Consider the following 12,790-nt stretch of genomic DNA (forward strand, 5'->3'; position numbering starts at 1 on the left):
TCGACGTCTGTTTGTGAAATCCTGTGTTCGTTCACCCTTTTTTTATTAGTTCATGGGGAACCCTGAAGAAACTTTTATCAGTTTCACGGTTTGATTGAGTCAAACAACCTAAAACAACGCAAGCGTGAGGCATTTATCATGCGGGCAACGCACCTTCTCCGTACAAACGCTTTGTCAACTGAGTTTCGGTAGACCACCAGCTAAAGTTCTGAATAACTAATGAGGCGGATGTGACGTCACGTGAAACCCAGCAACAGGATACTGTGCACCACAACTACCCCTTTTCCACCAAATCAGTTCCGGGGCTGGTTCGGGGCCAGTGCTGGTTCACAACTCGTTCAACTTGCGAGCCAGCTGAGAACCAGTTTGCTTTTCCATAGCTCATGGTACTAAGGGAAGCCACGTCATTACATCGCTGTATACGTCAGTTACGTTGCTACGTTTGCATAAACCTTGGCGCGAATATCGAAGCAACAACAACATGGAAGAAGCAGCAGCAGCAACAACAACAACAATAATAATAAATGACTTCGCATTTGTACAGCTGCTGCTTCTCGTCGCTTAAAAATGGCGATCTTTCACGGTCTTGTTATTGTTGTTGGTCTTAACAACTCCGCCCCCCCCCCACTGACATAAGCGGGTCTTTCCTCTGGCCCAGCAGAGAGTTGGTGCTAGCCTGGAACCGGTTTTTCTGGCCCCAGAGCCAGTTCTTTGTCAGTGGAAACAGAAAACCCGGTTCCAAGCTAAGCACTGGCCCCGAACCAGCCCTGGAACTGCTTTGGTGGAAAAGGGGCAAACCTGGTTACTTCACCCAGGAATTTAACATTTAGCAGATTAATATCTTGGATCCAATTCAACACATGGATGACTGGAGGGGGGACGGAGAGAGGAGCAAAATATTGGGTCTTATACATTCTTTAAAATCAAGGCTAATGGCTCACTATTAAAGCCAGATTATTTATCGCCTTGTCACTGAGGGACACCCTCTCGCTCTGTGCTCTCTCCTTGGTGGTTCTGCCTGATACCCAGTACAGTGTGAACCTACAGTACGCAACAATACAAAAGACCATCAATGGAAAAGGGGAAGAGATTTTGTTTTATATACAGAGATAATCACACGGTGAAACGCAGCGTGTTACTGAAGACATGCACACATCAAGGTGCATGCACACTGATGAGCTTATCTAAACACTCACACTGACATCTACAGGAACTGTCAGGCTTTCTCATCAGTTTCACAGCTGGATTCTGATTATTCACAGTTAAAACTGTCATAACCATTGAATGGTTCTTGGAATGACAAAACATTCGATGGGAATTGCTGAGAGAAAGACGGAGCGAGAGCATTATCACACAGACTGACCTCATCTCAGTAGAATGAGATGCTCTGAGCACTAAGCTGTGGCTACTGTGTGCTGCGTAGTAACACTCCATCAGATTGGGTTTCCCCACACAACCATGTTATTCTACCGCTTTACATTCCATTCCATGTTTTTCTAAGGATTCAGGTCCTCATGTGTAAACTCCTGCACTTGTACCTACCATCTCAATTTCCCCCGTCAGCTACTAAAATATCGGTCGCACAACATAACCATAAGCACGAGCACAGAACCAGTTCATAGCCTTACAAAGGCTGCTTGATTGAACAGTAACCAGCGAGACACTCCAGCTTTAAGAAAATCTCACTATTAGTGGATGGATGTAGCTCGGATGAGATGGAAATGAAAAAAAAAATCATAAATAAATTCAGCTTATTGAAAAACCTTCTCACATGAGCTAAAGACAGCTTCCGGTTTGGTGAGCATGTGAGAGCGGCGTAGTCTCCGTCTCCCGTAACTCAATTTTGCAAAACCCCGTATTTTTATTATACCCTCAACGACCCAGGTAAGAACTGACGCCTTATAAACTCAGTATAACATCGTGTTGCCAGGAATAATGTCAAAATCAGCGAAACAGCTAAAGAAGAGCGAGAATGATGCTCCGAGTGCCTGCGCTAGCATATGCTTAGCTAGCATCGAAGGCCTGCTGGAAAAACACAGAGCTAGCATAGGGACGGACCTTAAAAACTCCTTCGCTGCCCTGGAGTCAAGACTGGAAAAAATGCAGACCACATGAGCTAAAGATATGGAATAATGAACACAGATCAATATTTGTGGAGATATTCCAAGTGATACTGATGTACAGGAAACGTCACTAAGCTTTAAAGGTGACATCTTAAAAGCAGAAATAACAAGAGAAGCATTATCTTCAAGTAGCATACAGTACTCGAGAAAGTACTGAAATCGGAGGAAAATAATGGAAACTACGTAAATACAGGTCACTACAAGTTAACCTCCTACTGGCCTGAAAAACAATTTGCCTTTGGTGAGAGATATTAACACAACAGCAAAGCTCTGTGTGGAAAAGCATGAACAAATGTGTTTAAATGATTGTGTTATTTTAAACAATCCATCAAAGTTTCCACTTGAAAACTGGAGAAACTCATTTATAATGATGACTTTCCTTAAAACATTTTTAATTACACAGTATCTTGACGAGGGCCTTTCTGTGTGGAGTTTGCATGTTCTCCCCGTGTCCGCGTGGGTTTCCTCCGGGTGCTCCGGTTTCCCCCACAGTCCAAAGACATGCAGGTTAGGTTAACTGGTGACTCTAAATTGAGCGTAGGTGTGAATGTGAGTGTGAATGGTTGTCTGTGTCTATGTGTCAGCCCTGTGATGACCTGGCGACTTGTCCAGGTTGTACCCCGCCTTTCGCCCGTAGTCAGCTGGGATAGGCTCCTGCGACCCTGTCGAACAGGATAAAGCGGCTAGAGATAAGATGAGAGATGAGATTTTTATAATCCCTCAACACACGATGGAAAAACAAGAGCATTTAGTACGACAGAGAGAGAGAGAGATGGATGTTGAGATCTCATCTCATCTCATTATCTCTATCCACTTTATCCTGTTCTACAGGGTCGCAGGCAAGCTGGAGCCTATCCCAGCTGACTACGGGCGAAAGGCGGGGTACACCCTGGACAAGTCGCCAGGTCATCACAGGGCCGACACATAGACACAGACAACCATTCACACTCACATTCACACCTACGGTCAATTTAGAGTCACCAGTTAACCTAACCTGCATGTCTTTGGACTGTGGGGGAAACCGGAGCACCCGGAGGAAACCCACGCGGACACGGGGAGAACATGCAAACTCCGCACAGAAAGGCCCTCGCCGGCCACGGGGCTCGAACCCGGACCTTCTTCCTGTGAGGCGACAGCGCTAACCACTACACCACCGTGCCGCCGGATGTTGAGATGTATAAATTAAATATTTGAAAAGTCTGGAGCACGTGAAATTTGCTAAGACACAAACAGAGCTGTAATGATGTCCTGTGCCTCAGTGTGACGATGTAGGATGTGTTGTTGCCGAGTTTCAATACACCACAGTCTGAGCCAAAGCTGCCTTTCATACATCCTGCTAAAAACAGCAGCTTACGTTTCCATAAAACATCTCAAAACTGATTTACACGTACTTCATGGAAGCTTGTAGAAATGAACAAATGATACCAAATTTGTTCAAATGAATGTTGAAACCCATAAGCTTTGATTAATAATAAAAACACACGAGACACCTGACAGTGATACTCGCGGTTAGAGCCTGTATGTTAAACATGCCTGACTGAAGCTTCCTCACTGGAGGGTAACTCAGTTAAGGCCACAGTGCCAGATCAAATCTACATCTGTTCCACTTGGCCAAGCTCTGACCGCAGTCCTGAGGAGCTCAAACCTCCACATGCCCTACTGTTACCTAGAACAGAGGCCAACCAGCCTGAGGGTCTACACTCAGCCCTTCATGGGCATTAAAGTGAAGGGTGGAGAGAAGAGCACGCTCCAGCGTGGTCATTCCCTTTAGGGTCCAGCGCTGGGCACAACACTGTGTTCTGCTCCAGCCTCCATACAACATTACACAACAGTGCTTTCTATTACTCAACACAGGAACAGACTTCAGGACTGCTAGTTATAAAGCTGCTCAGAGTGAAATGTCGGTCTTGGTTTGAAAAAAAAAAAATCTTAAAAATCAAGAAATTTACTCATAGACTACGTTCAGACTGCACCCTGAAATGACCCATATCCAATTTTTTTGCCCATATGCGACCTGTATCCGATTTTTTTGCCCATATGCGACCTGTATCCGATTTTTTTGCCCATATGCGACCTGTATCCGATTTGTTATTGACAATCTGAACGACACAGATCCGATTTTTTCACATGCGACCCAGGCCGCTTGGATATGTGGTCCTAAATCCGATGCATATCCGTTATTTTCACATGCGACTGCAGTCTGACCGGACAGGTCGCATTCATGCGACCTACAGTACACGTCATCAACAAGAGACAAACGTCACTATTCTGCGTTGGCTAATCCCGCCTCTTTGGTGGAAAACAACAACATTTGTACAGTTTTCAGAATTTAAATAGACTTTTATAGAATTGATCAAGCTAATGGTGGATTTGGTAGGGACCTGGATGTTGATCTGTTAGCCTGATTAAATAAAACAGTTTCTATAACTGATTTATAATTTAAACCATCCTGTATTACAAGATTATAAGATTGTTCTGGAAATTTCCAGTAATTTGACACCTTCGGTCTCATTACTCTGCTGCCCACATTAATCAGATTATTGTGTGAGTTCCGCCGCCGCCACAAAAACCACATCGCCAGGTCTCGCCTCATCTCCATAGCAAACTGCACTGGTGTTTATGCACCTTGAGCCAGTGCTGAGAGAAGTTGCAGAATTCAGCTGGCTATAAACAATCTCATCTCATCTCATTATCTCTAGCCGCTTTATCCTTCTACAGGGTCGCAGGCAAGCTGGAGCCTATCCCAGCTGACTATGGGCGAAAGGTAGGGTACACCCTGGACAAGTCGCCAGGTCATCACAGGGCTGACACATAGACACAGACAACCATTCACACTCACATTCACACCTACGGTTTCAAAATGTCTCACTTTCGACATTTGATATGTTGTCTGTTCTATTGTGAATACAATATCAGTTTTTGAGATTTGTAAATTATTGCATTCCGTTTTTTATTTACAATTTGTACTTTGTCCCAACTTTTTTGGAATCGGGGTTGTAGAAAGATGACGGATCAAAGTGAAGCTGGTTGTTGCAGTGTACAAATGCCAATATCAGATAGTTTAAACATTTCTTCTGTTACAGAAACAAATACTTTAAATGTTCACAGCATACATGAGTACACATCATCTGTGAACATCCAGGTCAGAGGACAGGCAAGATGGCAGTGGAGTACATCCAAACTGTGTCCTTGGTACTCACTCACAGTCAGGTAGTAGGTACTGAACTGATGTTAGTACATACTCAGTATTCAGATGGAGCCCAAGAGCATCCATTCAGAGCTATGAATTGTTTAAATAAGTGATCTAGCAGGACACCTGCACAACAAGTTACACCTGCAGTGCTCCAGCTAGTTTATTTTACCAGGGAACAGCGCCCCGCCCTCCAGAACATACACCCTACCCAAATTTATATACACCCTGCTCATAAAAGTGCCCTTGACATACATTCCATGACAGAAACAATGTGTGCCCTAAGGAATACTAATGAATGTTGCCGACTTCCAGTGAAAGTAATGCTTGTTGACCAATCAGAGCACGCCAGTAGCGTGGGTCATAGTCGTGCTCTGTAGACCATTTTGTCTTATTAGCAGAGCGAAGCTCCATACTTAAGAAAATATGGTCATGCATCAACCTGATTTTTCATGGCTTTTGCGACTGCGGGGAACCTGATCATAGGTGCAAGGCAATGCATCTCAAACACTTGACTACCGGTCAGTGAAATTTGTATCTTTATTTACACAAGATAGATGGGTTTTAATCCGGCGCTTATTTTTAATTTGTTTTTATAAAAAACAAACAAACAAAAAATCCCACAGGATTATTTACTAAAGGCCTCTGCATGCTCTTGCGACAAGGCTTTCGCAGATAGCTTTTCGCAGACAGTTGTAATTTATTGTTGAGCGGGGAGTAATAGGCGTGCGCGATGTTATTCACCGCCACAACGCAAGGGGGCGCGAAGTCGCTAGGAGTAGTTGGTGGGTGTGGTTAGTGGAGTGTTTATCCTCCGGTTACTTATAATGACTAGAACTTTTTTTTTATAATGACTAGAACTAGAAAGTTTGTGAACCCTTCAGAATTTTCTATATTTCTGCATAAATATGACCTAAAACATCATCAGACTTTCACACAAGTCCTAAAAGTAGATAAAGAGAACCCAGTTAAACAAATGGGACAAGAATATTATACTTGGTCATTTATTTATTGAGGAAAATGATCCAATATTACATATCTGTGAGTGGCAAAAGTATGTGAACCTTTGCTTTCAGTATCTGGTGTGACCCTCTTGTGCAGCAATAACTGCAACTAAATGTTTCTGGTAACTGTTGATCAGTCCTGCACACCGGCTTGGAGGAATTTTAGCTCATTCCTCCATACAGAACAGCTTCAACTCTGGGATGTTGGTGGGTTTCCTCACATGAATTGCTCGCTTCAGGTCCTTCCACAACATTTCGATTGGATTAAGGTCAGGACTTTGACTTGGCCATTCCAAAACATTAACTTTATTCTTCTTTAACCATTCTTTGGTAGACCGACTTGTGTGCTTAGGGTCGTTGGATTGCTGTGTGACCCACCTTCTCTTGAGATTCAGTTCATGGATGGATTTCCTGGCATTTTCCTTTAGAATTCGCTGGTATAATTCAGAATTCATTGTTCCATCAATGATGGCAAGCTGTCCTGGTCCAAATGCAGCAAAACAGGCCCAAACCATGATACTACCACCACCATGTTTCACAGATGGGATAAGGTTCTTATGCTGGAATGCAGTGCTTTCCTTCCTCCAAACATAACGCTTCTCATTTAAATCAAAAAGTTCTATTTTGGTCTCATCCATCCACAAAACATTTTTCCAATAGCCTTCTGGCTTGTCCACATGATCTTTAGCAAACTGTATACGAGCAGCAATGTTCTTTTTGGAGAGCAGTGGCTTTCTCCTTGCAACCCTGCCAGGCACACCATTGTTGTTCTATGTTCTCCTGATGGTGGACTCATGAACATTAACATTAGCCAATGTGAGAGAGGCCTTCAGTTGCTTAGAAGTTACTTTGGGGCCCTTTGTGACTTCGCCAACTATTACACGGCTTGCTCTTGGAGTGATCATTGTTGGTCGACCACTCCTGGGGAGGGTAACGATGGTCTTGAATTTCCTCCATTTGTACGCAACCTGTCTGACTGTGGATTGGTGGAATCCAAACTCTTTAGAGATGGTTTTGTAACCTTTTCCAGCCTGATGAGCATCAACAACGCTTTTTCTGAGGTCCTCAGAAATCTCCTTTGTTTGTGCCATGATACACTTCCACAAACATGTGTTGTGAAGATCAGACTTTGATAGATCCCTGTTCTTTAAATAAAACAGGGTGCCCACTTGCACCTGATTGTCATTCCATTGATTGAAAACACCTGACTCTAATTTCAGCTTCAAATTAACTGCTAATCCTCGAGGTTCACATACTTTTGCCACTCACAGATATGTAATATTGGATCATTTTCCTCAATAAATAAATGACCAAGTATAACATTTTTGTCTCATTTGTTTAACTGGGTTCTCTTTATCTACTTTTAGGACTTGTGTGAAAATCTGATGATGTTTTAGGTCATATTTATGCAGAAATATAGAAAATTCTAAAGGGTTCACAAACTTTCAAGCACCACTGTAGATGTACGTACTTCCTCAATCAACCGCTCTTCATGCTGCTCCATCTTCGCTCGTGTTTTTAAAAATGCCGGTCGTGAAAACAAAACAAAACAAACCGGGAAAGTAGTGAAGCGGAAGTGCGTGTACAGCGGATGTAGAGTGGACCAATCAGAGCCCTCTTGTCTGCGACGCTGTCTGCGAGGCTTCTGCGGTGGTCACAATTTTTGGGAGGTGCGCGCAGAGCGTCTGCGAAGGGGGGGGCTACGCAGACGCTATCTGTGACACCGTCTGCGAGGACTGGGTTGTCAGCATAAATTGGCCTTAACACATTTTATGGAAAATACTCATGACAGTTTCAGTTTGTCTTCACAGATTTCCATGATGATTATGCTGGCGGGAAAAAAATAAAACTCTTAAGACCCTGGGGTTTTGCCGGGATTCCCTGACGCACGCACATCCAGATCGCAAAAAATTAGTTTGATAATTAGGTCAATAAATCCGCACTAGTGAATACTTTATCATCTTTCAAACTTTTCCCTTTAAATTAGTTGAATGTATTTAAAAGTTTTGCACAAATCCACTGATTATTTGAATGTGGAAACCTATCAGCGGACTCATCAAAGCTGTCCATCTTTGATGTAACATGAGCGTTCGGCATGATGCATTATTTTTTACTTTCCTGGTTAATACAATATTATTAATGTTAAATGTAACACAGCTATACTGGGCCGGCTACAAACGGAGATGTTAATTGGCAGCAAGGGCTATATTCAAGATTAGTTAGTGTTTTACGTAAAATGGCCTGCGCTGCTTTGCAAAACTTTATAAACAGTCAGCCTGTTTAGAAAACACTCAGGTTATTAAATTTATTCTCAGCAGGTCTGCAGCTGAATGCAGGGATTCTTTAGAGACTGAGAAAATTGATAGAACAAATAGAACAGTAGAGAAACTACATTCCTGAATGTATGGATCGTGTAACACTGCTGCAGAGACCATCACTTAAAAAGCCTTTGTTAGAATTTTATATTATAGATATAAAATATATTATATACACAAGTCTTAGGCAGCTTATACTTTTCCATCCAAACTTTGTGGTAGATTTCTATTTTATGACTTCTACATTATCATATATATATATATATATATTCAAAGAAGTCCTTCCCACACCATGTGGCGCATAGGGCGGTGCTGATCTCCGTTTCCATAGCCCTCGGCCTCTCACCGATTACATAGCTAGGGTTACAGTGGGGGGCTAGTCCTCTGGTAACTGCGAGAGTTTGACTCCCTACTCACATCTGTATTGCAGCATGCCTTGCCAGACGGCAGTAGGTATCATTTTTATGACGGTCTTTGGTATGACCCGACCGTGAGTAGAACTCGCAATCTCCCGATCGAGAGACGGACACACTAACCACTAGGCCACTAGCCAGCGTGTGTGTGTGTATATATATATATATATATATATATATGCAGGGTTCTCCACGAGGGGTTTTAGAGGTGCGGGCCGCCCCCCTTTCTGTGATTCCCGCCCCCGTTTAATTTCTGCCGCCCCTTTACAAAAGGAAGAGACGTCCCTTTGTTTTCTTTGTGACAGATAGCCTTTCTCTGTTGGAGTACCGACAACGTGACAACACCCGAGTGTGAAACTCATTTACCAGCAATTAGTTTAGTCAGTCTGACGATTATAGTCCAAGAAAAGCGTTTCACACTTTGGCGTTTTTGACACATTGTTCTTGCGCCAGGAGATAACACGCCTTTATAATAACGTGTGAATCGACACCATGTTCAAGATAACTGATTGTTATTGTCGGCAGAGAAATAAAGGATAAAAACAAAAAGTTCAAAGTTGGTGCCGCAAGCGTGATATTGCCTATAAAACCGTGAGGATATAACCTGGCTGTCAGTGTTACTGTAGCTCTTGAAGTGTGTACACTCTGTCGAAATGTCTCTCGAGCGATTCGGTTTTACGCATAAGCGTTCCACTGTCGACATCGAAAACATCGATCCAAAACGGCGTAAGATCTCTGGTCAGGCTACTACTAGTGATGCCACAAGCGAAGTTCCTAAGCTGAGTGACAACAAGAAGCATTGTAGATCCGGATGGTATCCGCAGTGGAGTGAAAAGTACAAATGGCTTTACTACGAAGAGAGTGAAGGTAAGATTTGATCTTTTAAACAGACTAGTTTGTTAACAATTTCCAGATTACAATTTTGTTTCTTGTTTCTCCATGACCACAACTTCGACGATCATAACGTGTTTTCTCCGTGATGATTCAACATCTTTTCAATGTACTTTACTCTCTAAAAAAAAAATTATTTTTTCCAGTGGTGCCTGCAATTACATTTCCATTTCAAACAATGTCAGCTTTTGTGGAGCAGTGTGAATATAGTTAATACAAAAACTTTTCTGTACTTTTCTGTTCTTTTTTTATAGTTTGCTAAATAAAAAAATATTTTTTCCAGTTCCATTTCAAACAATGTGTCTGAATATGATGTGTAAGTGTGTAATGTTTGATGTATGATGTGTTGTGTACCAGTCCAATTGATTCCTCTATTCTAAATGATTACTATTTGAGAGTATTTTATGCAAATGACATATGTAAATGTATGCAAATTTGTTTCAAGGTCATCTGATTGACCCCCACCCCTCTATATTTTCAATCCATGGAGAACCCTGTGTATATATATATATATATATATATATATATATATATATGCATGGGCGGCACGGTGGTGTAGTGGTTAGCGCTGTCGCCTCACAGCAAGAAGGTCCGGGTTCGAGCCCCGTGGCCGGCGAGGGCCTTTCTGTGCGGAGTTTGCATGTTCTCCCCGTGTCCGCGTGGGTTTCCTTCGGGTGCTCCGGTTTCCCCCACAGTCCAAAGACATGCAGGTTAGGTTAACTGGTGACTCTAAATTGACCGTAGGTGTGAATGTGAGTGTGAATGGTTGTCTGTGTCTATGTGTCAGCCCTGTGATGACCTGGCGACTTGTCCAGGGTGTACCCCGCCTTTCGCCCGTAGTCAGCTGGGATAGGCTCCAGCTTGCCTGCGACCCTGTAGAACAGGATAAAGCGGCTAGAGATAATGAGATGAGATGAGATATATATATATGCATATGGTATCAGGGGCGCGGCCAAGCAGCAGTTTGTGAATGGAGGGCGGGGTCAGAGAAGGTAAGTGGCTAAGTCATTACACCTGATGTCAATTAATGCGTGTGTGTTTGTTGCAGGGAAGGAGCATAAAAGGAGGGGGAGAGCAGAGAAGAGTCTCTCTCCTCGACCACAATGCATGTGTGTGTTGTGTGTGTGACTGAGTGAATGAAGCTGAAAAGCTAAAATATGGAAAATAAAGAGTGTGAATGTGAACATCAACTCTCGCCTGCAGTGCTTCTGTGCTCCACCCACAAAATATATATATATATATATATATAGATATATATATATACACACACTTTTTATTATATATAATCATTAATAATAATTTCTCATCTCATTATCTCTAGCCGCTTTATCCTGTTCCACAGGGTCGCAGGCAAGCTGGAGCCTATCCCAGCTGACTACGGGCGAAAGGCGGGGTACACCCTGGACAAGTCGCCAGGTCATCACAGGGCTGACACATAGACACAGACAACCATTCACACTCACATTCACACCTACGGTCAATTTAGAGTCACCAGTTAACCTAACCTGCATGTCTTTGGACTGTGGGGGAAACCGGAGCACCCGGAGGAAACCCACGCGGACACGGGGAGAACATGCAAACTCCACACAGAAAGGCCCTCGCCGGCCACGGGGCTCGAACCCGGACCTTCTTGCAGTGAGGCGACAGCGCTAACCACTACACCACCGTGCCACCTGAACACGGACCTGTTTTCCAATATTTTTCATCACTTGAAAAATGGGTGGGTTCAAACAAATAGTGCAATGCACCAAGTTGTTTAATGCATCTATATTATTAAATCAGAAAATGAAAGCTAAAATTCTGATCCATCATTTCATATCCATCTTTTGACCTCAAACCCAAAAGTCTTCAGTCTACAGTAAATTAAAAGAATTGACCATGCTGTTCCAGTATTTTAGGAGGGGACTGCGGGTGAGACGATTTGTTTCAAATGTCTTGGACGAAACAGATAAGTCCGACATCTCAGTTACTGTAGGCAAGATCTTCTTCCCCCCACTTCTAAAACTGCTCTGACAGCTGACAAAAAACATTTGCTTTAGCATGCCTGCTGCCTGTGATGAAAACAACATCCATGTTCTACATATGGGCATTGCTCAAGTACCGTATGTCTGTAATACAGACTGCAAATATAATTCATAAAAAAAGGGATGTACATCATTCTGAATTCAACCTTAATGTTTTTTAGCAAGATCATCTGTCTTTAGACATCACTCTCTCTGAGACTGTCATTACATCGCAGTCATCTAGGCATCTGGTGGTATGATGCATTCCCACATGAGAGCCGTTTCAATTTTATGCATCATAAGACTAAGGAATGAAGATTGTGGGAAACCGCTGCAAAACTGTCCCAGTGCACATCTCAATAATTGATTCCAACATTATAAAGCCATGGATCTTTTTAAGAGTGTTTCATTTTGTCTAAGTGCATTTTAGACTTGGTGATCAATATGATTTCTGATTCACAGGGGAGGATGTGTGCTGGCTTTCCACTTCGTCTGACATTTCACGTGAGTGAGCTAACTCAGCAAAGCAGGAATGGGAATATTTACGCAAGAGAGATTCCTGTCCATCTTCTGTCACTCATTAAAAAAATAAATAAAAATAAATACACACACATGTAACAAACATAATTCAGAGGTTATATCCACATGAACAAGCCATACCTGTATTTTAATAGGCCAAGAGAAGTTGCTGACGTAGACGTAGAAAGTGATGTTCGGATTGCTGCGGAAGCTGAACTTCTCACAGGAGAAGCTGTCTCTGTGCTCTTTAATGTTGGTCTTGGACACAATAGGGACTTCTTCTCCAGAAATGGTACCTGCTGTTAGGTGAACAAGTTCGGGTGAAACAATTA

The 12,790-nt window shown here is 42.8% G+C and overlaps 1 protein-coding gene across 2 annotated transcripts in view; it reads right to left on the bottom strand.

The window, feature by feature from the left end:
* Nucleotides 1–12,790, bottom strand: part of atrnl1b (attractin-like 1b) — a 336,438-nt gene that overhangs the window by 120,983 nt on the left and 202,665 nt on the right. For both annotated transcript variants that reach the window (XM_060939921.1, XM_060939920.1), the window contains exon 25: nt 12,600–12,757. In XM_060939921.1, coding sequence (XP_060795904.1) covers nt 12,600–12,757 — 158 coding nt within the window. The remainder of the gene's footprint in view (nt 1–12,599; nt 12,758–12,790) is intronic.

The sequence above is a fragment of the Neoarius graeffei genome, chromosome 14 (assembly GCF_027579695.1).
Source record: "Neoarius graeffei isolate fNeoGra1 chromosome 14, fNeoGra1.pri, whole genome shotgun sequence".
In the NCBI taxonomy this organism is placed as follows: domain Eukaryota; kingdom Metazoa; phylum Chordata; class Actinopteri; order Siluriformes; family Ariidae; genus Neoarius; species Neoarius graeffei.